Here is a 25,977-nt window from a genome sequence, read left to right as displayed (position 1 = left end):
TAAGAAAGTCATGATCACTGCTAGACATATCAGTTCCCAGCTGCTTAACTGTTACCAGGTAGCAGTGTTCAATAGACATCATGTTAGAAGTGGGCCCGAGGGAGAGGTTTAAAGTTAGTTACAATAGTACCTTTCGTGATTATTCATGAGAGTAAGTTCAACACCCATGGGGTTACATGTGGCACAGTGGCAAAGTACTGAACTGTTCATGGGAGAAGTGAAATAACTGATGACAAAGATCATTTACTGTTGGCAAAGTAAAGGCAGTGGTCATTGACATGAGGCCAATGCAGTAAAGCATCTATCATGGGAGTCATAATGTGACCAGAATGAACCTGTGCTGTACAAGGAAGGACACTGGCAGACAAATAACGGAAAATTAGTATGGAGAATTACACATTCACAGGTTTCAGAGTAGCAGCCATGTTAGTCTGTATTCGCAAAAAGAAAAGGAGTACCTGTGGCACCGCAGAGACTAACAAATTTATTTGAGCATAAGCTTTCGTGAGCTACAGCTCACTTCATCGGATGCATTCCTAATGACAGGTTTCAGAGTAGCAGCCATGTTAGTCTGTATTTGCAAAAAAGAAAAGGAGTACTTGTGGCACCTTAGAGACTAACAAATTTCACAATAATAACAGAAGTATTATAACAGCAGTCAGCCTAAGAGGTTTTAACCTAGCTAGGATCTTCAATTCTGAATTTCTGTAATTAATATTTCGTTTCACCGTGCCAGCCAACTCTATAATATTGAAATATGTACATGATGATTTTGTTAGTAACAACAGCATCTAATATAAAAAAATTTATAAAAATCAAGCCATGTTAAAAATGAAAGTAACATTAACATGTAGCTAATGAAAATACCAACTTGTTAATATGAAAGTCTGAATCTATACTGAACTCGACTTTAGACAAAGCCTTTAATATGTTACAATTTTAATAACAACAATAAAGAAACAGTAACAGTTATTAACTGACAAAATCATCTGAACAACTAAACTAACCAAGGAAAGAAGATGTAGTACAAACAAACTACACCATTCCCTCCCACAAGAGAGAGAGGAAAAGGTGGGGGGGGGGGGAGAGAGAGTCACTTAGAGCAGTGGTTCTCAACCGGGGTCTTCCAGGGGGTATATCAATTCATCTAGATATTTGCCTAGTTTTGAAACAGGCTATATAAAAAAGAACTAGTGAAGTCAATACAAACTAAAATTTCATACAAACAATAACTTGTTTATACTGCTCTATATACTATACACTGAAATGTAAGCACAATATTTATATTCCAATTTATTTTATAATTATATGGTAAAAATGAGAACAGAAGCAATTTGTCAGTAAGAGTGAGCTGAGGCACTTTTGTATTTTTATGTCCGATTTTTGTAAGCAAGTAGTTTTTAAGTGAGGTGAAACTTGGAGGCAGGCAAGACAATCAGATTCCTGAAAGGGGTTCAATAGTCTGGAAAGGCTGAGAGCCACTGACTTAGAGGTGCAAACAGTTTTTTTCAGACCTCCTGGACCTATTTCCCTAGTATCACTGAGATCACCCTGGAGTCTGCATCAGCAACCAGGACTGTCAATCAAGCTTTTAATTGGGGACTTGATGCAGCAAGGCACTAAAGACATGCGAAACTTTAACTGCTGAGTGTCTCGCTGTGCCCATAGCCCGGCCACCTGCTTCCCAGCTCTGTCTGGCACGCTGACCAGGCAGCACGCTCAGAGAGCGGGAAGGGCAAAATGTGGGCAGTGGCCTCGGACGCTGCTACTACGCATGCCCACCTCCTCCGCGCATGCTCGGTGCAGTGAGGTTCCGGGGTGGGTGGGAGACGGGAGTGCGGCAGCCGGGCTGACAGGGCGCTGCGGTGGCCATGGCTGACGACGCGGCGAAGCTGGACGAGGCGCTGCGGCGCCAGGCGGACACGGTGCGGCGGCTGAAGCAGGAGAAGGCCAGTCCGGAAGAGGTGAGCTCGCCCCGCCCCTGCGGCTCCCTGGCTGGGCTGTACCGCCCCCTCCCGGCCCCGCCCCTGCGCGCCTCTCCCGGGGGGGTTGGCTGGGGCTCGGGCCGGGGGGGGATGCCCGGAGCGGGGCCGGGGAAACGGGGTACCCGGGGAGGGGGCCGAGGAAGCGGGATACGCAAATGCCTCCCCTGGGTTGTGCTGTTCATCTGCCGCCCGGTCTCTGTCCCCAGGTGGCTGAGCAGGTGGCGAAGCTGCTGGAGCTGAAGGCGCAGCTGGGCACAGAAGAGGGGAAACACAAGTTTGTCCTCAAGACCCCAAAGGTAAGTCCCCAGCCCTGGACTCTAAGGCGTTTGGAAACCCATCATTAGTTTAAACAGTGCAGCTTTGTGTGTATCCCAGCCCTACCTTCCCAGAAATCCCTCAGTGCCTTGTCTGCTATGACCACACTTGACTGTGCATTAAAGAGAAACTGTCTCCACTGCTGATAAATAAATCGTTTAACCCTGTGCCTTCGAGACAGATGAATGTCCCAGACTTCAGGGCTTCCTCCTGACAGTTAACAAAGCCAGGATAAAACCCTGTGTTTTCATAAACCCCAGAAGAGCTGGTGTAACTGATAGCAGGCTGAGTGAGCACATGTGCACTGCAAGGGACACCCCATATGGCAAGTAATGCTGCCACCTTGCCCTGCATGGAGCCATTATACTCCCCCTAGATCAGTGGTTCTCAACCTTTTTGGGCTCAGGACCCATTTGTAAATGTTTATGGCCTGTCACACCCCAGTAAATAGTCTGGGGGAGGAGGCCCTGGGGTGGTTTTGGTTGGATCCCAGGTGGGTTGGGTCCTGCCTGGCACTTTCCCCACATTGGCAGTTCCTGCGCTATGGGGCTAGCTGGGCTTGGCTCTCTGCTCTGGGTGTTGCAAACTCCAGGGTTGCAGCACCGCTCAGGTTTGGCCCCGCTCCCTGACTGGGCCAAATTTGGGTGAGTGGAGTTGTCACCTAGCTCATGGGATTGTGCCACTCACTCAAATTTGGCCTACCCAGACTCCAGTTATTATGATAGCTGGGCCAAACCTGAGTGGCGATGGAACCCCAGAGGCTGCAGTGCCTGGAGCAGGGAGGCAAACCCAGCCAGCCCCATGGGACAGGAGCCACAGGAGCTGCCATATGACCCTTTGAAGCACTCTGACAACCAAGTTTTGGGTCCCGACCCATGGGTTGAGAAACCCTAGACCATGCTGCCTCTCTCTATCGACCTGCTCCTTTTTGACCAGAGATCATGCTGGCTGCTCAGCAGATGAGCTGACAGCTGAAGGCATCCGTCTCGAAGGGTGCTTGTGGCCATCCAAATTCCATCCGCGGTTGCCTGGGCAACGGTGCCCATCTAGCTGTGAACTGATCTGGAGTCTTCCGAAAAATGAAGGGACACCAAAGGCCAGCCCAGGGCGGCTGTGAGAGGACTGTGACTAACCTGTGATCTTTAGGGCATAGTGGTGATAAGTAACCCTGATGACCAGTTTGCATCAGTTACATCTTCAAGGCTATTCACCCGGAGAAGGGCTAGAAAACTTTTCTTTAAGATATTGCTCTTGCCATCCAGCGAAGGGGTTGGAATGGGGGCAGGGAAGGGGTGGGAAGAGGCGGGGCAGGGGCGGGGCCTCATGAAAGGGGTGGAGTGGGGACGGGGCCGAGGGCAGCACAGGGGGAGGTGTCAGTAATGCGGCCCTCGGGCCAATGTACTAGTCCTCATGTGGCCCTCGTAGTCATTTGAGTTTGAGATCCCTGTTATAGACTAACAGATGTATTGGAGCATAAGCTTTCGTGGTGGATGAATACCCACTTCTTCAGATGTCTGTTTCAGGTTCCTTTAAATATGTCCCCAATTTCAAAGGTAATAAGGTGGCTTCCATTAGCCCAATTCAAGTAAATGAGGGAAGTTAGCATTGCTTAGAGCACGGGTTCTCAAACTTAATTGCACCACAATCCCCTTCTGACAACAAAAAGTATTACATGACACCAGGAGGGGGAACCAAAGCCTGAGCCCAGCTGCCCCAGGTGGCAGGGCCAAAGCCTGAGTCCTACCGTCCTGGGCGGGAAGGCCAAAGTCAAAGCCCAAGAGCTTCAGCCCCAGGCAGGAGGCCTGTAACCTGAGCCCCACCACCCAGGCCTGAAGTCCTTGGGTTTTGGCTTTGGTCCCAGGCAGTGGGGCTCGGACTTTGGCTTCAGCCCCTAACAAGTCTGAGCCAGCCCTGGCGACCCCATTTTAGGGTCCCGACCTACAGTTTGAGAACTGCTGGCTTAGAGCTATGGTTTGCTCAAATGGCAGTGATGAATGTGGTGTAAATAGCTGAATAGATTTGTAGGCTCAAAGGCTGTGCCACTGTACACATGGCACAATCTTCAGGCAGCCTCCTGCTGTTACAGTAGCAGTGGCCTTGGCAGCAGCTGGAGCACTAGTGCAGAGTGTCTTTATCACTGTAAAAGCTGGCAGCTAGCCTATACTAGCACTGCTGCGCGTCCTAGCCTCAAGGGTGCCACATTGGTGTTAGACCAATGGCAGCATAATTACAAAAAATTGCTAGTGTGGCCAGGGCTAGAGACCTCACAAGCAGTCACTAGAAACTTTTGATTAAAAACAATGGAAAAGTCGTCTTCTGGAGATTTTTGGTGTCAGGTGAGATGTAACGTCTGGGATGGCTAGCAGCAGGGCATGCCGCCTGCATACGTGTCTGCCTCTTTCTAGAAGGGCCCATCCTTATGGGCATGGGAGTTCAATCTTGGTCCTTGTCATTTTTTGGCCTCTGTTGAGAACAGCAGCAAGCGGGTAATTAATGCCATTTGTTATGGTAGTGTGTGTGATGTGGACATCTGTACGCTAGGCACTAGACCTCAGAGACCCCTCAACTCATTCCACATAGGCCACTAAGCAACCTATGGATGGTAATGAATGTGGGCTGCATTTGAATCAATGACTAGTAGGTGAAAGGTTGGATAACTTGATCCATCTAGCTCATGTGCTCCAAATTTTAGCTAAATAAAAAAGTAACTAGTAAGACCGCAAAAGTGGAAGAAAGTCTCTAGTTGTTTAAAATGTGAGACCGTTCCCAGCTTCTCAAGATCTGAAAACCTGTTAGCCACAACCTCCCAGTTTCTCTGCCTGAATGACGTCTCAGTGCAGTAAACGTAACATTAAAAGCCGGTCTTCCTTTTCTGGCCCACAGAATCACACATTATTCCATATTGTGTGCCCCCTTTCTCTCCCTGACACTGCATATGACTCTATCAGTAGAAGAGGCAAAGCCGGTAATTGCCATGTGAGAATAAGGACTGAATTTATTAATAGTCAGCCATAGTGGTTTTTAGCTGTCTGAAGAGGATGATCAGAATGATTCAGTGATTCTAACAAAGAAGAAATGGAATGAGAAATCTCATCCCGTTCACATTGCAAAGGTGCACTCAGGAGACAAGTATCAGACCCTCTGGCCTCACTGGCTAAAATGTCCAAGTTCTCTGTGTAAAGGAATTCTTAGATTAAAACACCTCTAAGCCTGATGCTTTATTCCTAAATTTCCAAAGCTCCTCTGTCGTCTCAGCCTTATCCTCTAGTTGGGTTATTTTACCGGACACTGACTCAGAAATATCTTCCTTTCTTTGGTGCCTCTCTAAATTGTGAGCTCTTCAAGGCAGGGACCTTGCAAAGGGACCTTACATGCCTACAAAGGGCCAAGCATGCTGTTGGTCCTGTAGAAGTAATTGGATCCATGCTGGATTCTCCACCTTCTGGCTCATGAAGTGTCCCTCTGTAGTCTATGAACCTCTGGCTCCCATTAGCTGTGTGCTACCCAGCAGCTGTATAAGTAGCCAGCTCACTTCTGGGCAGCATCTTATGGCTTCCACCTGCACTTAGAGATGGTCCAAGGATCTCTAATTCTTCTCTGTGCTTGAGCTTTTGCTTTTGGTTAATTCCCTTTCATCAGGTGTATTGATGCTGTTCCCTGTTGTGTATCCTGTCTTTCTGGCTTTGTAAGTATTTTAGACCCATGACACACCTAGTCCACCACTTCCTTCCTTTCTGCTTCTTCCATGCACAGTGTACCCATCTATGTTAATGTTCATCTGGGCAGAATCATTCCACTAGCTCAGGCCATGGTTCTCTGCTCTTCTTCTCACCCACTTCCCTTTGATTTGGGGTCTCAGGGCACCCGGGACTACAACCCCAAGCAGATGGCCATCAGGGAGAAAGTCTTCAACATCATTATCAGCACCTTCAAGCGCCATGGAGCTGAGGTCATCGACACCCCTGTGTTTGAGCTGAAGGTGAGTGCAGGAGCTGTGAGGTGACATCTGGGAGGGGGTGGCTCTGCTGGTTAAAGAGTAGCAGCCGTGTTAGTCTGTATTCGCAAAAAGAAAAGGAGTACTAGTGGCACCTTAGAGACTAACCAATTTATTTGAGCATAAGCTTTCGTGAGCTACAGCTCACTTCATCGGATGCATCTGATGAAGTGAGCTGTCACTTCATCGGATGCATCTGATGAAGTGAGCTGTCACTTCATCGGATGCATCTGATGAAGTGAGCTGTAGCTCACGAAAGCTTATGCTCAAATAAATTGGTTAGTCTCTAAGGTGCCACTAGTACTCCTTTTCTTTCTGCTGGTTAAGGCACTGACCCATTAAGGCATGATCCCCAGACCTGTAGCTTTTGCCCCTTTAAATCTTTGGGTGCATTTTAAAGTATGGTAGCTGCATTAGTCATAACCTGAAGGGCAGCTGCCCTGACTAAGACCTCAGTGTGAGCAGCTCCCATGGAAAGTGAGAGCCTTCTGTAGTAAAGCTGTGGTTGACGGAGGGTTAGATCACCCTTTGCTCATCATGTGGCACCTCCTAGCTTCCTCACTGAGCCTCTTGTTGCAGCTTTGTGCTCCTAGGTTTTGTCCCTTCTCACCTAAGATGTCATCTCTCTTGTTTCATTTAGGAAACTTTGACAGGGAAGTATGGGGAGGACTCAAAGCTCATCTACGACCTGAAAGACCAGGGGGGAGAGCTGCTGTCTCTTCGCTATGACCTGACTGTATCCTGCCACAGTTCCTGCTCCTGGCATGCCGATTTCATCCTACATAGTACATTCACTGATGGGCAGTGTCATGTGGAGGCCTCAAGAGGGAGATGGGGAGGGCAGTCTCTCCCTGAGTCTTTTGATTCCAGGTCCTCAGTGGTGGGGCAGTCATGCAACAGGGCCCAATGGGAAGAGCACAGGTCTAGGAATAGAGACCTGGGTTCTGTTCCTGGCTATGCCAGACTCACTGTACTCAGCTGTTTTAACGGTTATTCACCCCTTCATATAACACAAGAATCAGGGATCACCCAATTCAATTAATAGGCAGCAGGTTTGAAACAAACATAAGGCAGTTTTTCTTTACACAACGCACAGTCAATCTGTGGAACTCATTGCCAGGGGATGTTATTAAGGCCAAAACTATGCTTGGGTTCAAAAAAGAGTTAGATAAGTTCATGGAGGACAGGTCCATCAGTGCCTATTAGCCAAGATGGTCAGGGACACAAACCCATGCTCTGAGTGTCCCTAAACCTCTGACTACCAGAAGCTGGGACTGGATGATGGGGGATGGATCACTTGATAAATTGCCCTGTTCTGTTCTTTCCCTGTGACACATCTGCTGCTGGCCATTGTCGGAAGCCAGAAGGCTGGGTTAGATGGACCATTGGTCTGACCCAGTATGGCCATTCTTATGGGGGTTAATGAAGCTGTGATGCCTTTATGAAGCAGAATGTGTGATAGTAGTAATTGCTGCAGGGCTGTCTCCTTTTCTTCCCTTTGGCTTCAGTGATTGAGGTGGTGAGCATGAGTGCCTCTTAGCTGTTACCCCCGGCAGAAGGGTGTGTACCCTACTGAGCCTGGATAACAGGGGAGGGGTTAACCAGACTTCTGCCTGAAGAGTGATAACCGGGCTGGTTAGACACATAATAGAAATGAGGCATAACACCTTTTGCTACTATATGCAGAGAAGTTGGGTAATCCTGTCCACACCAAACCCCTTCGGAAGGGCTGGATGGCTCTTGTCCTGGACCTTCAGAGCCACGGGAGGGTCGTCTTACATTCCACCCTTAACCCTTTGTGCTCAGGTGCCCTTTGCTCGTTATTTGGCAATGAACAAAATCACCAACATTAAGCGCTACCACATTGCCAAAGTTTACAGACGGGATAACCCAGCCATGACGAGGGGCCGCTACAGGGAGTTCTACCAGTGTGTGAGTACCGGCAGCCTGAATGCTCTCCATGTCTGGGCCCAGGGTTTCCCAGGAACTCAGTCAAGGTGGCCCTATATATGTGACTAGAGTGCTGGCTCAAAGCACGAGGAAGTGGACAGGGAGGAAGAGAACTCCATTTGTGTCTGGGGCCTGGGTGCCACATGGGGAGCTGGATATCTGGAGACCCTGATTGCTGCTGGGCTTCCCCGATTGTGTTACACTGCCCAGATTTTCACTGCCTTTGCTTGTGCCCCAGGATTTTGACATCGCTGGCCAGTTTGACCCCATGATTCCCGATGCTGAGTGTCTGAAGATCGTGCATGAGATCCTGAGCGGGCTGCAGATTGGAGACTTCCTCATTAAGGTAAAACCAGAGCCAGGTGCCAGTGCTGGTTTCGCTGGACGATGATGTGAAGTGAAGAGCATTCTTGCTTCCTGCTTGCTCATGGTCTCAGCCTGGCAGCACCTGCACCCTCTGTAATGTACAATGCAGATTGATCCAGAACCCCTAGTGCCTGTGGCAACTCCTTTCTATGCACTGTCTATACTAGAGAAACTATCAGGCTTCACACTGGCTGTCACCCGGCAATCACCATCTCAAGCTGCTCTTCAGAAGGGAGTTCTGGGGTGGACAGGGTCACCCAACTTCTCTGCCTGTTGTAGTAAAGGGTGTTATGCCTCATTTCTGTTATGTGTCTAACGTGCTTTGCTCCAGGAGGTGTAGAACTTGTCATGTTTTGGTGGATGGAGTCAGACAGCAGCTCTCAAACCCAGCTCAGGCAGCAGGGCAACTGCTTTGTTGGGCACCCAGTGCTAAAAAAGGGGTCCAGTAGTATTCGTCTCCTTCTCCAGGGCTTCTGATGCTCATGGTGAGGACCTGCGTGTTGCACCTTGAGTCTGCAAGCTTCACACCTCCACCCTGCAGGCCTTGTACTGTTGACCTTCATCCCTGCTCCCTTTTGAGAATCCATCACCTCCTCCAGGGAATCTTTCCCTGGGCTGAGCCCCTGCTGCGCAACAGGAGACCAACCCCTAGCCCATGTGTGGCAGCACATGCTGCTGTGCAGACGCAACCTCTTATGAGTCTACCTTGAACAAATGGGGGCAATGGGACCTGGGAAAATTAGAGGTAGCTAGGGTGTTAGAAAGGGACCGGGTGCCCCGAGACAGCAATGAGAGTAGTGGTGTCGGGAGAACCTTGAAGGCAGCCAAGGCCCCCTGTGAATTCGTAGACCTAGCGAGACACTGCTGGGCTCTGTGGATCAGCTGGAGGGGTGGGAGCCAGCCCTCGCTGCGATCTTGTTGCTGGGTTTTCCTAGGGGGATCTGGTTATGATGGGGGCTATCTGTGTTGTTGGACCACCCGCGGGGAGCTGCCAGGGACTGCCAGACTGGATCTGACCCAAAATCCATCTAAATCAGTATCTTCTCTGACAGTGGCAGCAGCTGGTACTTCTAAGGAAGAGGCAAGAATCCGCATGATGGACAATTATGGAATAACCTGCCCACAGGGAAAGCTGCTTGCCCTGACCTTCATCAGTCAGTGATTGGTTTATGCCCTGACGTAGGAGGATTTAGAATTGTCCAAAAACTTGTTCCTTCCCTTGTGTAACTGCAGGTGTGCCCATTCTCCATATAAACATTTGATTGCTTTTTTAATCCTGCTAAACTGTTGGCCTCAGTTACATCTTGTAGCGATGAGTTGCACAGGTTAATTATGCATTGTGCTATTAAAAAATCCCTTGAGTTTTCGGTGTAATTGGATGTCCCGCTGTTCTGTATTCTGAGAGAAAGTTACTAGAAGTGCCCAATTTACCTCCTCTCTACCCTTCATTAAAGATTAGTTCTCTGTCATGTACTCATATATACAGAACTGGTGCCCTGCTAGTTAAAGTTAAGAACAGCTTTCTGTTTAAATGATGATTCTATGTGATCTAAAGTCTACATAATTACTGGGATATACTTTGACATTAGGTGTGCCTCATAGAGGCATGGGCTAAAGTTATTGGTCCAAATTTAGAATCATTTGATCAAGGGATTCTGAAGATACAGTCCCTCACCGTCAATCCCCTCCCAAAAAAACTCCCAGCTTTTCTCAAAATTGAGAGATTCTAACAGCATTTTTTGTGCACAGATCTATGGATCAAACCTGGGCTCTGATCCTGTCACAGAGATCCCTAATGCTGGACATCTGACCCAGCATGAAACCCACTGTCCCTTTGGGAGAGCAAAATTGAGAACAAAATTTGAGAGGTTAGCTTTTCAGTTAGGCATATGCCTAACTCTTCCTAAGCCTCACAAAGTGTATGGCAGGGGCGCACCGGAACGACAGCTACCAAGTGGTCTAGTGGTTAGAATAATGGACTTGGACTCAGTAAATCAGGGATCTATTTTTGGTGCTGCCACAGGCTGCTCAGTGACCTTGGCCAAGTCCCATCATTGCTTTGTTCCTCGGTGTCCCCATAGGGATAATGCTGTTTCCTTTCTTGGTAAACTACTTTGAGATCTGATGAAAAGTACTATGGGAGAGCCAGGTATTCTCATTCCATGGCCATAGTAGCATCTCAACTGCAAATCTATATGATAATTACAACTGCCCCATAATGAACACTAACTCCTACCAACATTTCTTTCTGTTTAAAAAAAAAAAATCCATAGGAAATTCACTGACAAGAAATTTGGTTAAAGCAGAGTTAAGGTTGCCCAGTGACAGCTCGTGCTCAGCAAAATTCAAACTTGTGAAAACCATGAAATAGAGAAATGTCCACGCCCACACAACCATATCTCTGCCTTCTTGGAGCAGAGTGCCCATGTGCCATAACACATACTTGCCCTCTGCCTTTGCATTGTACTGAAAAGGAGCTGCCTACGCCTGCCCCACATTCAGCCCCACAGAAAGAACACTACAGCTGCTAAATTTTACACCCCCCTTCACCCTTAGGCACACAATACCACCTAATACTACAGCTTTCTACTGTACTTTCCCTTACCCTTCATTAAACCCACAGACAACGTTCATCTTACTTCCGCCTAACTGCTGATAATCCCGGTGGCAAGAAGACTCCTGTACCCTGCTACTCATGCTATGTAACACTGAAATGAGGCGTATCTCCCAAGATACACATGCACCTCTTTTCTTTGATCACATGGTCAGGGAGAGGGGCTCTCACACAGTCTTAGAAGCGCACAACCCCCGCTCCTCCCCATAGCTTCATATCTCAATCAGGCTCTTCCAATCTGCTCCAGATAATCCCTCCACCATTCAATTCAGCAACATCTAAGGCAGTGAAAGCAGCTGGAGTGCATGCAGCTAATTCCAAGGGGCTATTGCCAGCTGCAGGGGGGCAGAATGAAGGAGGTCTGGGCATTTACCTTATCTCTGTATTTCCTGATTCTTTTCAGAAGTCTGAGTTTTCCTGGAGTCGACATTTTGCAAGGCCAGAAGATACCATTCAGCAATCTTAACTCTGTGTTAATGAAACTTTTTGTTAGTGAATTAATCTCTGTTGTAGACTCATTCCAATTGTTTGAGTCTCTTCCCATCTGGAAGACTTTCCAGACTTTGAATCTCTGCTCTCCCCTCTTTCTGCACCCCCACTCTTTGTGCTTTTTCTCCATTGAGAGAGGGTGACCGGAACTGTCATTGGTCTTCCAGGTGAGGGCCTGCCATTGAGGGATTTAATGGATTGAGTATTTCCAGTATTCCCTGTCCCATTCCTTTTGCATCTGTTTTCATTATTGGCCACTGCTGCACGGTTTTCACTGATGTTCAGGTTTTTTCCCCAAGTGGTGGTAGTTAATGTGAAACCCAGCAGTGTCTGAGTAATCCAGATGATTTTCTCTGCTGTGTATTACCTTGCATTGGAATTCATTGAGCTTTGTCTGCTGTTGTGCCATCCACACACCTACCTTGGCTCCTCAGACTTGGGTAACTGTAATAATTGTCACTTTGCCACCTTGCTGCTTGTTGTTGTTTTCAGTAAATGCTGGTCCTCATACAGAAACTTTGGGCACCTGCTGTTAACCTTTGCCATGCTGAAAACTGAACATTTCCTCCTCCTCTTTGTTTTCTGTCTTGGCCAGTTTCTGTTCCATGATGTGACTTTACTTCTCATCCATGACTCTCATTCCTGAACAGTCTCCTGTGGGGCCCTTTGTCAGAGGCTTTTGAAAGTCCAGCTAAATTGTCATCCAATTTTCACTTGTCCACTGTTTCATAGCAGGAGCAGCTAAGCCCCTGGGACTTCTGGGAGCTGATGATGGTATAGGTAGCTGGCTAGGTGGGATGGGGATGGCAGCCAGCCCCTCTTCTCTACCCCCAAAGTCATAGAGGAGTGAAGCTGAAGATTCTGTTGTAACTGAGATATTTCCATTGGGTTCCCATTGAGAGACTCTGCTTCCTCCCAGGTCAACGACCGGCGTATCCTCGATGGGATGTTTGCAGTTTGTGGGGTACCAGACAGCAAGTTTCGAACGATTTGCTCCACTGTGGACAAACTAGACAAGGTAAGGGCTGAAGTTTCCTGTTACTGCTGCTTTGTGGGTTTCACAGCCTTCCTAGTCAGCACAGACTGCTCAGACAGACTAAGGGCAGTGGAAGCTGGTTAGAGAATGCTAGTAAATGTTAAATTATTTCTCTTCTTCCCCCTGTGTGTTGGGCATTGGGGGTTCAGCACCTAGATAGGGTGTTTTGTGGAGACCTAGTTACACTATTTCCTTTAACATTCCCAGTGGGTCCTGAGCAAACAGATTGACAATGCAAGTCACCCTAAATCCATGGGATTCTGCAGGTCTCTTAATTCACTATCGCAAGACTTAAAGGACGAGCTGCTGGTTATTAACCTGGAGTAGTGAAGCTCCTGTGTGTCTGGAGCAGGGATCCCACCACCCCACTCCTGGTTGCCATCTAGAATCCATGCTGCATCAACAACGAGGAGTCCTTGGGGTACCATCTCTTCTTATAACAAATTTATTTGGGCATGCTGCATCAGAATGTTCAAAAGCTTTTTTTCTAATTCAGTGTTTTTGGGGCCATCAACATCCACTGTTGTGCTGGGGACCTCGTTACAGCCCAGCTGTTCTCCAGCACAGATCTGTAGTATAAATGGAACCTTGCTAAAGCCTTGGTATCTGGCATAGTGGCAGACTGCTGCAGGATGGGTATAGAAGCTAGGATCCTGCAAGCCAGCCACACTTCAAGTGACTGAGGACTGAATTCTGTCAGGTAAATTTGCAAATGAGTAGGATGTAGCGGCATTGTCCTGTCAATGGCTCTGTAAATATCACCCTGTGAGCAAGTGCTCTACTGCTCAACAATGCTCCAGCCAGCATCAAAGCAGGAGACACGCAGTCTGTGGAGGTTGGGCATTGCTGGCTGTAGTGTCTGTGGGAGGCTGGGGTCATATGCGGACTTGTCACTTCAAAGCATCCCCTGCCCTAGCAACCTGTGTGTCCTGTGAGGAAGGAAGGAGCTGCACTGTGGGTGCTTAGGGAGATGGGGTAATGGTGAAACCATCTCCATGTTCCAATCAAATGAAAGTACAGAAGAAGATAAGAGAGACCAGCCTGAAGAAGCTGGGAGGGCTGGGATTGGTACCCACAGTGCATGGAATCTGCCCGTTTCTTGTGGTGGACAGGCTTATGCCAACCAGGCTGGCTAGTGTGGATGAGCTGTAATGGTGCAATTCTCTATTGTAGCCAAAGTTAAAGATAACACCCCAGCACTCTGCTCTGGTCAATAGCTTTGACTCCAGGAGGAACAATAGCAGCAATTCTCACCTCCACTTTGGTTTGTGAAGATGAATGAGGTCAACAAGTGGATTGGCCTTCAGCTGCCTCTCTAGACAGTTTTCTTTGCAGCTGGCTGCCCAGCTGAATGGAGTCTTGACTGTAATTCCTAGGCAGACTTTACAAACTGGAGTTAAGGCTGTGAATGGCTTTACTCCTCTGTGCTAACTAAACGGGGAAACCTTAAAAGAACGTTATCAACCTTAAAAGAACATTTAGTTGGGGATTAGTCCTGCTTTGAGCAGAGGGTTGGACTAGATGACCTCCTGAGGTCCCTTCCAACCCTGATATTGTATGATTCTATGATAGAGTCAGAGCCAGAAACCAGACCACTGGAAAATCTGTAAACAGAGTTAAAGCCCAGGTAAGGAGCCAGGGCAAGGCAACCTAGGGACATCGTGACAGAGGAGGGGTTCTGTGACCTCCTTCTGCCGTGGTTCCATACACACTTGGAGCCCTGATGGCGGGGGGCCCTCTCCCCTCCCAGAGAGGCACAGACATTACCATAGGGTCCCCTTCTTCCCTCTCCTCCTTTAGAGCAGCAGCAACAGGAGGGGCCCAGCTCTCTCCCAGAAGGGCAGCAATGACAGCAGGGAGCTTCCAAAGTACTTAACCTGGTAGCTGGTGTAGTTGCTTGGGAGGTTGGATTGCGCCCACTGTAATCTTCTCCTCCTGCCATACGCACAATCCTGTGCTGGGGTGGTATTGGCCACCCGTGACACCATGCATTGAGATTTGATGTTAATACCCAGTTGAGATGCACAGGACAGTTACCCCTCTAAGAGCTGCTGTTTCAGACTCTCTGTGGACTCAGGCAGATATAGCTACACCAGTTACAATTCCTAGGCAGATGTTCCTAGAACTAAATTCCTAGAACTAAATGTTCTTTTAAGGTTGATAACGTTCTTTTAAGGTTTCCCCCTTTAGTTAGCACAGAGGAGTAAAGCCATTCACAGCCTTAACTCCAGTTTGTAAAGTCTGCCTAGGAATTACTAGCTACACCAGTTTGTTTGTGTTTTTGAGCTTTCCTTTGAAAATACAGTAGAATCTCAGAGTTATGAACACGTCGAGAATGGAGGTTGTTCGTAACCCTGAACTGTTTGTAACTCTGAACAAAACATTATGGTTGTTCTTTCAAAAGTTTACAACTGAGCATTGACTTAATACAGATTTGAAACTTTACTATGAAGAAGAAGAATGCTGCTTTCCCTTTATTTTTTTAGTAGTTTACATGTAACACAATACTGTACTGTATTTGCTTCTTTTTTGGGAGAGTGGGTCTTTGCTGCTCCCTGATTGTGTACTTCCGGTTCCAGATGAAGTGTGTGGTTGACTGGTCAGTCAACTGAGGGTCTACTTTATGAGGGCTAGGAACTTTTTTACGAAAGCTGAGATTCTGATGTGCTCACCCGACTGTAGGAGAAGGGGACCCTTGTGCCGGGGCCTATAGTGTCTGTGCCTTAATCTGGCTCTGCCTCTACTCACAGCACTGAGAGCCATCCTTGCAGCTGAGATGTCTGCTGTACTTCAATTATCTTCATATGTTTGAAAGTATTAACAGTGAGAAATATATACACAGGGCCCACCCCTGAAAGCGCACAGCAAGCACTACCCTTCGCGTCACTGGGAGTTGCACATCCCTATGTGGGTAGCAAAGGGTGTCAGTAGGACACTTGGAAACTTGCTGGAACGTTTACTAATTCAGAGGGGAATTTGGGGGAGAAAAATTTACACAGCTGCTCTAGTGAAATCTCTCGGGACACACAGGAAAAGGCAGAGTGGTTAGTAAACTAACTATATTGAGTAGTTGTAAATAAAACAAAGCGTGCAGCAGCTGGTCTGGTCTTTAGCAGCCCTCCTTCCCCCATTGCTCTAGACCAGAGGTTTTCAAACATTTTAGGCCGCGTACCCTTTTCCAAATAATGTAGCCTACCGTGTACCCCCATCTGACATAGGGTCATAATATACCTATGACTAGATTGCTGAGTCTTACTAAATAAAATGTGTTGTCTGCCATTACAGGATTTTTCTCGCATACCCTCTGACGAGAGCTTCTGTACCCCTATGCGTACGCGTACCCCAGTTTGAAAACCACTGCTCTAGAATGTACTTCTAACACTTGCATTCTTCTTCCTGTGGAGGCCTTCTTTAATGATTCTAACAACACTTAACAAGGGCTACTAGCTGGATGCTTAGGTTTGAATGCTGAGCAGTGAAAGAGTTAATGCTAGCATTTTGTGGTTCATCATTAACCCCAAAATGCCAGATGTAGTTTGTCTCTCTCTGAGCGTGTGGCGCTGCACCTGTGCTGCTGTAGTGTAGATGTTTCCTACTTCGATGGAAGGGATTTTTCCATGGCTGTAGTTAATCTGTCTCTCAGAGGTGGTAGCTAGGTTGTCAGAAGAATTATTTTATCAACTTAGTTACATCTGCACCAGGGTTTAGGTCAACCTAACTATACTGCTGAGTTCACACAGTTTGTCACAGCCTTGAGCAATGTAGCTAGGACAATTTCATTTTTAGGTGGAGACAAGGCCTGAGCTATTTGAGGCTGCTGGCTGCATACTCAGGCCTCCTCTACACTAGGGGGAAAAGGTGTGGCTTCTACAATGAGATTGTAACACACTGTAAACACTACTGTAGAAAGGGCAAGGTGTAGTTTTACCTCGGTATAGCTGGTCATTTTGCCCTGTCTACACGAAGGTTTTTACTGTGTGTTAGCGGTCTCCTTGTAAAAGTGACACCTTTTTTCTTAGTGTAGACATGGTCTGGGAGCCTGTATCTGCACTGACAAACATGGGACCTGCAATTCGTAAACAGTGCCGCAGCAAGAATGTAAAGGTCCTGGGTGGCTCAGATGTTTTTACTGCTATGACCCTGGCCTGAGAGCAAAACAAAAGCTTTGTTTGCTATGTCACCCCCGAGTTCTGTGATAGCTTTGCTCCATGTTCTTGCTCAATGAATTCCATTAGAGCTGCTGTCCCAGGGTTGGATTTACAAGATGATTTTAAGGTAGGGTAAGGGGTAACGTTGTCAGAGTAACAATGCCCTGAGGGGATGCATAGGTAAGTGGGTAGTGTGTGTTGGATCATTGGGTATGCTCTTTGGTGTAGCACTCCCAAGAAATATGTAGTTAGGAGGGGAGTGAATGGCCTGGTCTAGTGGGCTACTAAAATACGTAATTGGCTATTCATTTGTAAATGTTGGCACCCTGCATCGTTCCACAGACAATTGAGTCACTAACAAAAGTAGCCAATCTGTCCGTCTTCATCGCTGCCTCTTTCTTTGTAGTGGTGTGATCCCAGGAACCACAGCTAATCCCAGCTCTGAAACTGACTCTAGCTATGACTTTGGAAAAGCCACTTAACCACTATGTGCCTCAGTTTCCCCTCTGTTAAAAGAGGGGAGATAAATACTTACCGACCTTGGTGCTGTGGGGTAGGTTTTTCGGCAAAGTGTTCATTGTTGTCTCCCCTGCAGTACTTTTTTCCCCTCTTATTTTCTCTTAGCCTTTTCTAGCTGTGTTCTCACTTTCCCTTCTTATAACCATTTTTTCTGTGTCTTCTTTTACACCTTGCCCCACATTGTTCTGCTTCACATGAGAGAAATTGACTAGATCCTGGAATTCTGAGGCATCAAGGTGCTTTAGAGTCTGATTTCCCAATTCCTCTTTGCTGCTCTATTTATATGAAGCAGAGCAGTGGCAGACAGGGAGAGATGGTGATGAGCGCTCCACTGAGAACAACTCCCAGGAGCAGCGGGTTCAGCCTGGGGAGCTGTGATTAACATTCTCATCTCCCCCTCCCCAGGCAACGTGGGAGGATGTGAAGAGCGAGATGGTTGGAGAGAAGGGGCTCTCGCCAGAGGCTGCAGATCGCATCGGGGAATACGTTCAACTGCATGGTGAGTTCTGTGGAGCTGTGAGACTTGATTCCCTGTCTGGCCTCACCCATGTCAGCGGAGAGCCCGTGTGGGTCACTTCACCAGCCACTCCAATTTCCTTGGTCTCTACATGGGGAGGCTCAGGGTTCCCCAGAGGTTTAGCTGCTCTTGCCCAGGCCGAGCTGACTTGCAGCCTGCACATCGCAGATAAGATGTGTGGTCGGTATCCCCTGGGAGGGAGATAGAGAGGCTGGAGGAGTGAGCAGGTGGCTGTGGGCCAGGCTGAGTGGAGCGAGCCCATGGGAGCTTGGCCCTCCCTGCCTTTTATATTTTAATTGTGTGTCATTTCTGCAGGTGGGCTGGGTCTGATTGAGCAGCTGCTCCAGGACCCTAAGCTGTCCCAGAACAAGCTGGCCCGGGAGGGGCTGGGAGACATGAAGCTGCTGTTTGAGTACCTAACCCTGTTTGGCATTGCAGATAAGGTGAGTGGTGGAGGGACACTGAGCAGGCCTGACTGGGTCATTTGTTGTGCCTGGTAATGGGATTCCCTTCCTGTTCCGCAGATCTCCTTTGACCTGAGCCTGGCACGGGGTCTGGATTATTACACTGGGGTGATCTACGAGGCCATCCTGCTTCAGCCTTGGAACGCCCACAAGGAGGAGCCGGTCAGCGTGGGCAGTGTGGCTGGAGGTGGCCGCTATGATGGGCTGGTGGGGATGTTCGACCCCAAGGGGCGGAAGGTGCCCTGTGTGGGAGTCAGCATCGGAATCGAGCGGATCTTCTCCATCATGGAGCAGAAAGTGGAGGTGAGTGCCACCTGATTCCTCCTCCTCCTTTGATCCTGGGGGACAGACTGGCACCTGCCTTTCCTCCCTGCTGACAAGGGCTGATCAAAAGCTGCTCAGTGGGGGTGAGTGGAGGCTCACAACCTGTGTTGGTCAGCCACTTAGTTGCCTAAATCAGATTGCTGTGGCGCTACATGATCAACCTGTTTTAGGTAGGTAAATAGCACAGTAGTGGCTGGGCAGTCTCTGTAGCTCCATCTGGCAACAAAAGACCCGGGTTCAGATCTGGAGTCAGAGCCTCTAAGGCCCTGCTCACATGACAACTCTTAAGAAAAGAGGAATTGGGCATTTCTTACATCACACAGTTCACTCTCAAGGCAGGTAAAGCTTAGAATGTCATGTGACGGAGGGGCTAGATCCCTCTTTGCAGAGTGGATGGTGGCCCTGACTATATTTACAGACAGATTTTCAAAAGTGCCCACTAATTTAGGTGCCCAGCCTGAGACGCCGTGGACCTGGCTTTCTGAGGTGCTGAGCACCCAAACTCTAGCTGGAGCCAGTGGAAGCTGTTCATGCCTCTTACGGTCACACCTGACAGCTCTCGGTTTGGGCACCGAAAACCTGAGGCACTTCGACTCAAGGGCCACTTCTGGGAAGGTCAGCCATAATGGCTGGCAGCAGTGGATAACTCCAGTGCCAAACTCAACCCCTTCGGTTGCCCATACGGGGAGAAAGCAGGAGGGGATCCCATTGGCAAGGAGGAGAGTCTCATCATAGCTGGCTTTGGAGGTCTGTTCCCATGTGTCACATTTACAGCAAAGGGCACTGGGGAATTCTGTATAGCGGATTTATTATTAGTGAAATCCCCAGCCCAGCAGACAACGAAGTGACTTGAAAGCCATTGCTGTCTCTTTCTCTGGGCTACTCAGTCATAGAGCTGTTAGCCAGACTTTAACTCTGCTTTGCTCCGTTCCAGGGGATAGGGACAGCAGGTTGTAGCCACAGTTAAAGATCATGTGCCCACTTGCTATTGCACTGACTACAGAGCAGAGGCTGGCCAATTAAAAGGGAGAGCATCAAGGGTTAAAGGAGACAAGCAGTGGATGGTCAAGTCCTTTTTTTATACTCCACAATGTATAACAAGGGCTGGCAGGACTTCCCAGAAAAAGGCTTTTTGTTTTTAACATCAAAATGAAGCATATCCAGCCCCATTTTCCAAGAAACAAGGGAGACGAGACCCAGTCTGGGAATTTTCCCTGCCTCTGCTTCATGGGACAAGGCTCTGATATTCCTCTCTTGTTATTCATAGTGTGGTTATGTCCAAAGGCCCTGATCAGAATCAGGGCCTCCTCGGGCCACATGCTGCTTTAACACCTAGGAAGATGGAAAACACAGCCCCTGCCCCAAAGAGCTTACTGACCAAAAGATAAAGTGGTACAGCACAGAGTTCTCAGGGTGACAGCTACCACATGGTATGTTCATGGATTTTAGTACACTGAGCAGGGAGGTAGGAGCTCACATTCTAACTGGAGAAAGCAGTGTCTGTCACTGCAGAATTGTGAAGGTGCCTTGCCCCATCGCCATGGCGCTACCTCTCACCTCTGTTCCTGTTCCTTCCTCCGCTCCCCAGCCCCTTCCTTGCTGGGCTGGAGGGGCATCTGTTCCTGGGAACTTTTCTGCCAAGTCTTTTGTCAGGAGTTAAGCCATCAGCCTACTGGCTATTTTAACTTATCTCCACAGCCCCGGCAGGATTGGCACCATCCCAGAGGCTGGATTGGACCCTTTTCCTCAGGGCTTCATTTATTGTTCAAACACACAACTCACAAACTAACACAAAACAAGGCTCTTCCCCAGTCATCCTAAGGGCCGTCACCCTGGGAGGTCCCTTGCCACAATAGCCAACCTGCTTCCTGTAGCTTCCCTCCTCTGAGCTCTTTCAGTCTGTAAGGGAAGCACCTGACCCTTCCCAGCTGGAGCTGATCATTCCCTCTCCCAAGTCCAAACACCTGTTCTTAAAGGGGCTCTGCCTCATAACAGGGCTGCCTGGCCCTTAAAGGGGCAGACCACCTAGTCTAAAGCAACCTGACTGCAAATCCCTTCCCTGCTCAATTGCTTATGTTTCAGTTTCTTGTGATTTCATGACCCTAGCTCTCTAGTCAGCCATAGAGTCCCCTTACAAATACAGACCAGACAAGATCTGATTTTTCTCATGTTAAGAAAACAAATCTATTTAGGCCACCACCTCCTCTCCAGCTTGGGGCACAAGCCCACTGCTTCTCCTTAACAGGTGAGCTTTACAAGGAGCCTCTCAGGCAAAGTAGAGGCAGGAAAATGCCACATTAAGTAACTGGCAGAAGGGGGAGGAAGAGCATAAAGATGGTGAAGCTCCTGGCCTCCAGTGGGGCAGAAGGGGGAGAGAGTGTGTTCGTTCTAGCTTGGTATTGTCTACTTAGTGGTTCCTGGCTCGGTCGGGGTCCCACCTTTCCTGCTGCTGCTGTGGAGCTGGTGATGTTTTTTTGTAAGGCTACATCAGTGAGAGTACATCTGTTACACTGGGAAGGCCTCTGAGGGGAAGCTTCCATGGAATTGCTCATGTCCAGCAGAAACTCCAATGCCGTGGCACTGGAGTGGGGAAAGCTAGAAACTGCATTTTAAATGAGATTGGATCCCCAAGGAAGTAGAATGTAGAACTGTGGGGATTTGGCTTGTTGGGATTCCCAGGGGCTCTTCCACTGCGTTGCTGCTGCTGGCTTGTCCTTCCACTGTCAAAGCTACTGGCTTCCCAGTCCCCATTGAATCCATGCATGCAAAATGCTCTGTGTGAAGTGGTGGTGGTTCCTGATAGAAAGGGTCAGTGGGGGGCAAGGAGCGTCTCAGCTCATGAGCGGCTGGGTGTTTCTATACGTCGTCAACAACTCTCACAAGACTCTGTCCCTGCATCCAGGCTTCAGAGGAAAAGATCCGGACCACAGAGACACAGGTGCTTGTAGCGGCTGCACAGAAGAAACTCCTTGAAGAGAGACTGAAGCTCATCTCTGAGCTGTGGGATTCTGGGATCAAGGTATGGCTGAGCAGAGTCTGAGTGAGGGAGAGGAAGGAAACTGGTTGGCTCCAGCCCTTCCGTTCCCAGTGCTGGTCATGGGCTTAGAGCCATTCTCCTGTTCTTGTTACCCTAACCCCATAAGTGGGGAGGAGGGAGACACTCTGGGGAGACATGCCACATGAGCAGCAAGCCCTGCCTACTTGAATGTGACCTTGTTGCCTGTTCTCGTCTATCCAGCTTCACCATTCCTACAATTAGGCATTCCCTCTGCTGTACACAAGGCAGGGCCAGAGCTGCCAGTCGCTGGGAAGGAGGGTTGGCACCCCTTTAAGGAAAGCTGTACACGCTACATCCTGGCAGCAGCAGCAAGTGGTTTCCAGACTTCCTGCTTTCCCTGGGTTGTGCAGCACTAGAAATCCTTTACACAAGCTCTCACTTGGCTCCAGCTTGGTTTCCAATTTGGGAATATTGCTAACCTCTTCTACAGGGCAAAGGTCACTCTCTAACATGGCATGAATCGGTTGCCCTTCTGATGCTAGCAGAGCTAAGACAAAGAGCCTCGTGCCTCGCCCCTGATGCCATGCCTGGCTGGGGAATATTGCATCTTTTGCTCTCTAGCCTCAGCTGCCAGACCCACCATTGGAACTGGTAGGAGAGGCTCCCTGTGCTTCAGCAAAGCAGTGCAGAGGAAAAGAGCTCCACCTGTGCCCATGGCACACTTTGTTAATGCTGGGTAAGCTGTTTCAGTTTTGGAAGCATTCTAATTGGGTTGCTTTTCAAAAGTGAGGAGCCCTGTCTGGTGATTGAGAGATCTGGTCCTGCTGCCTCAAATGCAAATTAGATGGGGAAGTCCAAGAACAGGAATGACAAGTGGGTGCCTGAAGAAATCAGCAGGTATTAAATCTGTTGCTGTACTGTGGGTCCCCCCCTAGGCAGAGATGCTGTATAAGAAGAACCCCAAGCTGCTGAACCAGCTGCAGTATTGTGAAGACACGGGAATCCCTCTCGTTGCCATCATAGGAGAGCAGGAGCTGAAGGATGGAGTTGTCAAGCTGCGAGTCGTAGCTACTAGGGAAGAGGTGAGGATGCCTTTGCATATAAGTGATAGGCTGAAGATAGACATTAACAGGCTTTGTCTTGCCAAAGATGAAATGGACTAAAGCCACCCCACTATGTGGGAATGGATTTAGGAAGAGAGATTGAGGTGTCAGTAATCTCTCAGCCACATGAATGATTGTTGGGTACCATTGCTGAATCTCTCCTTTATACCCCAACAGTGGATATAATGCAGCTGTATTAGTATGGGGACCTTCCCACATATTGCATCTCAGGAGGCCTTAGAGTTAATAACAGCAGAAGATATCAAAGGAGCTAGGCACATTCATCTGACTTGAAGAGTCAGTGAGATACAGGAAGGCTATTTGATGTGGCAGGTACCGCAGAGAAGGCTCGCCCACCGACAGTGGCTAAACTGAGTGTGGAGATAGAGGGGAGGCAGATGCTAGATGTGGACAGGGAGGGGAGTGGAGATAAGATCTGTGATTTGGTGACAATACTTAGCACGTTTAAGCTGGAGCAAGTCTACAGAGGGACGGTTCAGAAACAAGGGCAACTTTGAACTGGCTCCTACAGGCATGGAGAGCCTGTGAACGTGTTGGATATGGTCGTGCTTCTTTGCATGAGAAGGTGGATAGCAGCATTCTCTGTGCGCTAGGCAACCAGCTCTTAAGGATGCCATAGAGAAAGGAGTTATTAAAAACTGTTTAGATTGGACCCTGTGCTAGAGACGAATCAAGTTGGAGAGCCACTTACCGAGGAGTTGTTTTGCAGAGAAGAGGTGTGTGTGTGTGTGTGTGTGTTAGAAACATTACTTCAAAAATGAACAGTTTTGAGTACTTTGGCTTGATCTGTGGGAGGGCGGCTTGGTGCTCTTTTGTCAGACAGGGCAGTGCGTGCGATTTGGGGTATTCTTGGATGGACTGGAGAAGAATGGTTCCGGGAGGAGGCTGGATTATAGGAGGGGAGTGGTTCTATTAATTCATTTTGTATTTGTTTTTCAGATTGATGTTCGCAGGGAAAACCTCGTTGAGGAAATCAAGAGGCGAACGTGCCAGCCCTAGCCTCCCAGCCATACCTGCTAGTTTGTTGGATTTCAACTGATACTGGGGAAGGGGAAGACTTTAGAGATTTCCTCTCTAAATGCCGCAGTTCTCGGCTATTTTGCTCATGACATGTCAGTGGGGACACAGGGGTCTTTGAAGCCGTATTTATTATTTTATCATGAAATTCCTTTTCCCAGAGGGAGCAGAGATGCTGCTTTGCCTTTTAAAGAACGCTGCGCTCCTGGGCGTAGCCAGTGAGAGAGCTGGAGAGGATGTTTCCTGAGACACTCTGGAGAACGCCAGCCGTGTGTCTGTAATCATTACTATTACTGGGCAGAGCTGTAGCACCCTGGGCCATTGGCAGACACTGAGGATCTTGGTCATAGCTTCATGTTCCTTTCTGTTTGAATAAACGTTCTGCACAGTGTCACTTCTCTGACTAGAGGGGAAATGACCTTGTCTCGAAGTGTAAAACATTCTAAGCAAGTTTAATAAACCTTCTGACAGTCCCACACCTGCCTCTTGTGTGACTGTCTTCTGGAATTGCCAGTATGTCAAGGCTTCTGTTCCTCTTCTCCCACACTCCCCCTGGACAAGGGCCGGGTGTTAAATGTCACTGATGCTGCTGTTCCATTCCTTGAGTTCCAGGGACCTTTTAAAAAGTGCACTGGGGATGGTATTTTGCAGTGTGCAGTGAAAAGCCTTATCTGGAAACTCCCATTGGAAACATTGAAGAAAAAGCACAATGAAGGCCTTAGTTGAGTGGTGTGCAGAAGCAGGAGGTAGCCAGGATGTCCCTGCCATCTCTATTCTTATCTAATTCCTTAAGTATTGTAGAAGTAATTTAACTTTGTGCCGGTCACTCATAGTCAACTAAATTCCCTATGAAGGGCAGCAGGCTGCTCCTAATCCCCCCTTTAATGTATAAAATTCCATAGAGTCCTCCCATTGTGGTTTAAATGCATTAGGACTTGATTCCATCACCTCCATTGTTTTCTCTTCACCAGTCTGTAAAATAATCCTTACTTTAATTTGGTTTACATGGGATCCTTTAAACTTGTGCCCCCTAGTTCTGGTTTACCCAGTGACCTCAGACACATTCAGTTTAATTGGAGGATAACCCTTAGCAAGCTGATGTACTGCAGTCAGCTCCCTGTCAATTTCTCAGAACTCCCTTTTCTCAGAACTAAATAATCCCAGTTTTATCTGTCTCATTATTTTAGTTGCTCTATGCTGCCCAAATTACTCCAAAAAGTCTTTACCCAGTGCAGTGTACTATCACTTGATAATCTCCTTGAGCTCTCACAACGCACTCCCCTGCAAAAACCTCAATATACTTTTAGCCACCTTTGCTTCGGCTGCTGCTTCTTGGGTTAAGTTTACCAGTCAGTAGGGTTTATCAGCTCTTCTTCCTCTACTATTTCGGTGCCATAAGAACTATACTAAAGCCCAGGGGTGGGCAAACTACAGCCTGCGAGCCATTTTAAGGTGGCCTGCAAGCTCCCACTGGGGAGTGGGGTCTGGGGCTTGCCCCGCTCTGGTGCTCCAGCCGGGTCACAGGGTCGGGGGCCTCACCACACAGCTCCTGGAAGCCACGGCATGGCCCCGCTCCAGCCAGGGCGCAGGGTTGGGGGACACTCCATGTGGCTCCCAGAAGCCGCGGCGTGACCCCGCTCCTGCTCCTATGCGCTCCAATTGGAGCTGCCTGGCCACTCCTCTGTGGAGGAGCCAGAGAAGGGACATGCTGCTGCTTCTCGGAGCCACTTGAGGTAAGCACCACTCGGAGCCTGCACCCCTGAGCCTCACCCCACGCTCTGACCCCCTGCCCCAGCCCTAATCCCCCCCATGCCCTCCAAACCCCTCAGTCCCAGCCCAGAGCACCCTCCTGCACCCCAAACCTCTCATCCCCAGCCCCACCCCAGAGCCTGCACCCCCCAGCCAGAGCCTGCCCCCGCACCCCACTCCCCCACCCCAGCTCAGAGCCCCCTCCTGCACTCTGAACTCATTTCTGGCCTCACCCCAGAGCCCCCTCCTGCACCCCAACCCCAATTTTGTGAGCATTCATAGTCTGCCATTCATAGGCTGCCATACAATTTCTATTTCCAGATGTGGCCTTGTCCCAAAAAGTTACCCCACCCCTGCTATAGCCTGTC

At 48.6% G+C, this 25,977-nt stretch overlaps 1 protein-coding gene across 2 annotated transcripts; it reads left to right on the top strand.

Annotated features, from left to right (window-relative positions):
- Window positions 1-1,623: 1,623 nt before the first annotated feature.
- HARS1 (histidyl-tRNA synthetase 1) lies at window positions 1,624-24,336 on the top strand. 2 transcript variants are annotated; one of them, XM_007072693.4, is made up of 13 exons: window positions 1,624-1,964; window positions 2,192-2,281; window positions 6,160-6,279; window positions 6,935-7,030; window positions 8,101-8,226; window positions 8,483-8,590; window positions 12,633-12,731; window positions 17,822-17,915; window positions 18,249-18,376; window positions 18,458-18,700; window positions 21,624-21,740; window positions 22,655-22,801; window positions 23,783-24,336. In XM_007072693.4, exons 1-13 carry the CDS (start codon window positions 1,872-1,874, stop codon window positions 23,840-23,842), a joined length of 1,521 nt encoding a protein of 506 aa, XP_007072755.3. In that variant the 5' UTR covers window positions 1,624-1,871; the 3' UTR covers window positions 23,843-24,336. The 2 variants fall into 2 exon arrangements, with proteins under 2 accessions (XP_007072755.3, XP_037763385.1); XM_037907457.1 differs by lacking the exon at window positions 22,655-22,801 and having other exon boundaries at window positions 1,807-1,964.
- Window positions 24,337-25,977: the final 1,641 nt, after the last annotated feature.

The sequence above is a fragment of the Chelonia mydas genome, chromosome 8 (assembly GCF_015237465.2).
Source record: "Chelonia mydas isolate rCheMyd1 chromosome 8, rCheMyd1.pri.v2, whole genome shotgun sequence".
NCBI classification, from domain to species: Eukaryota; Metazoa; Chordata; order Testudines; family Cheloniidae; genus Chelonia; species Chelonia mydas.
This window is presented reverse-complemented; position numbering and strand designations above follow the sequence as displayed.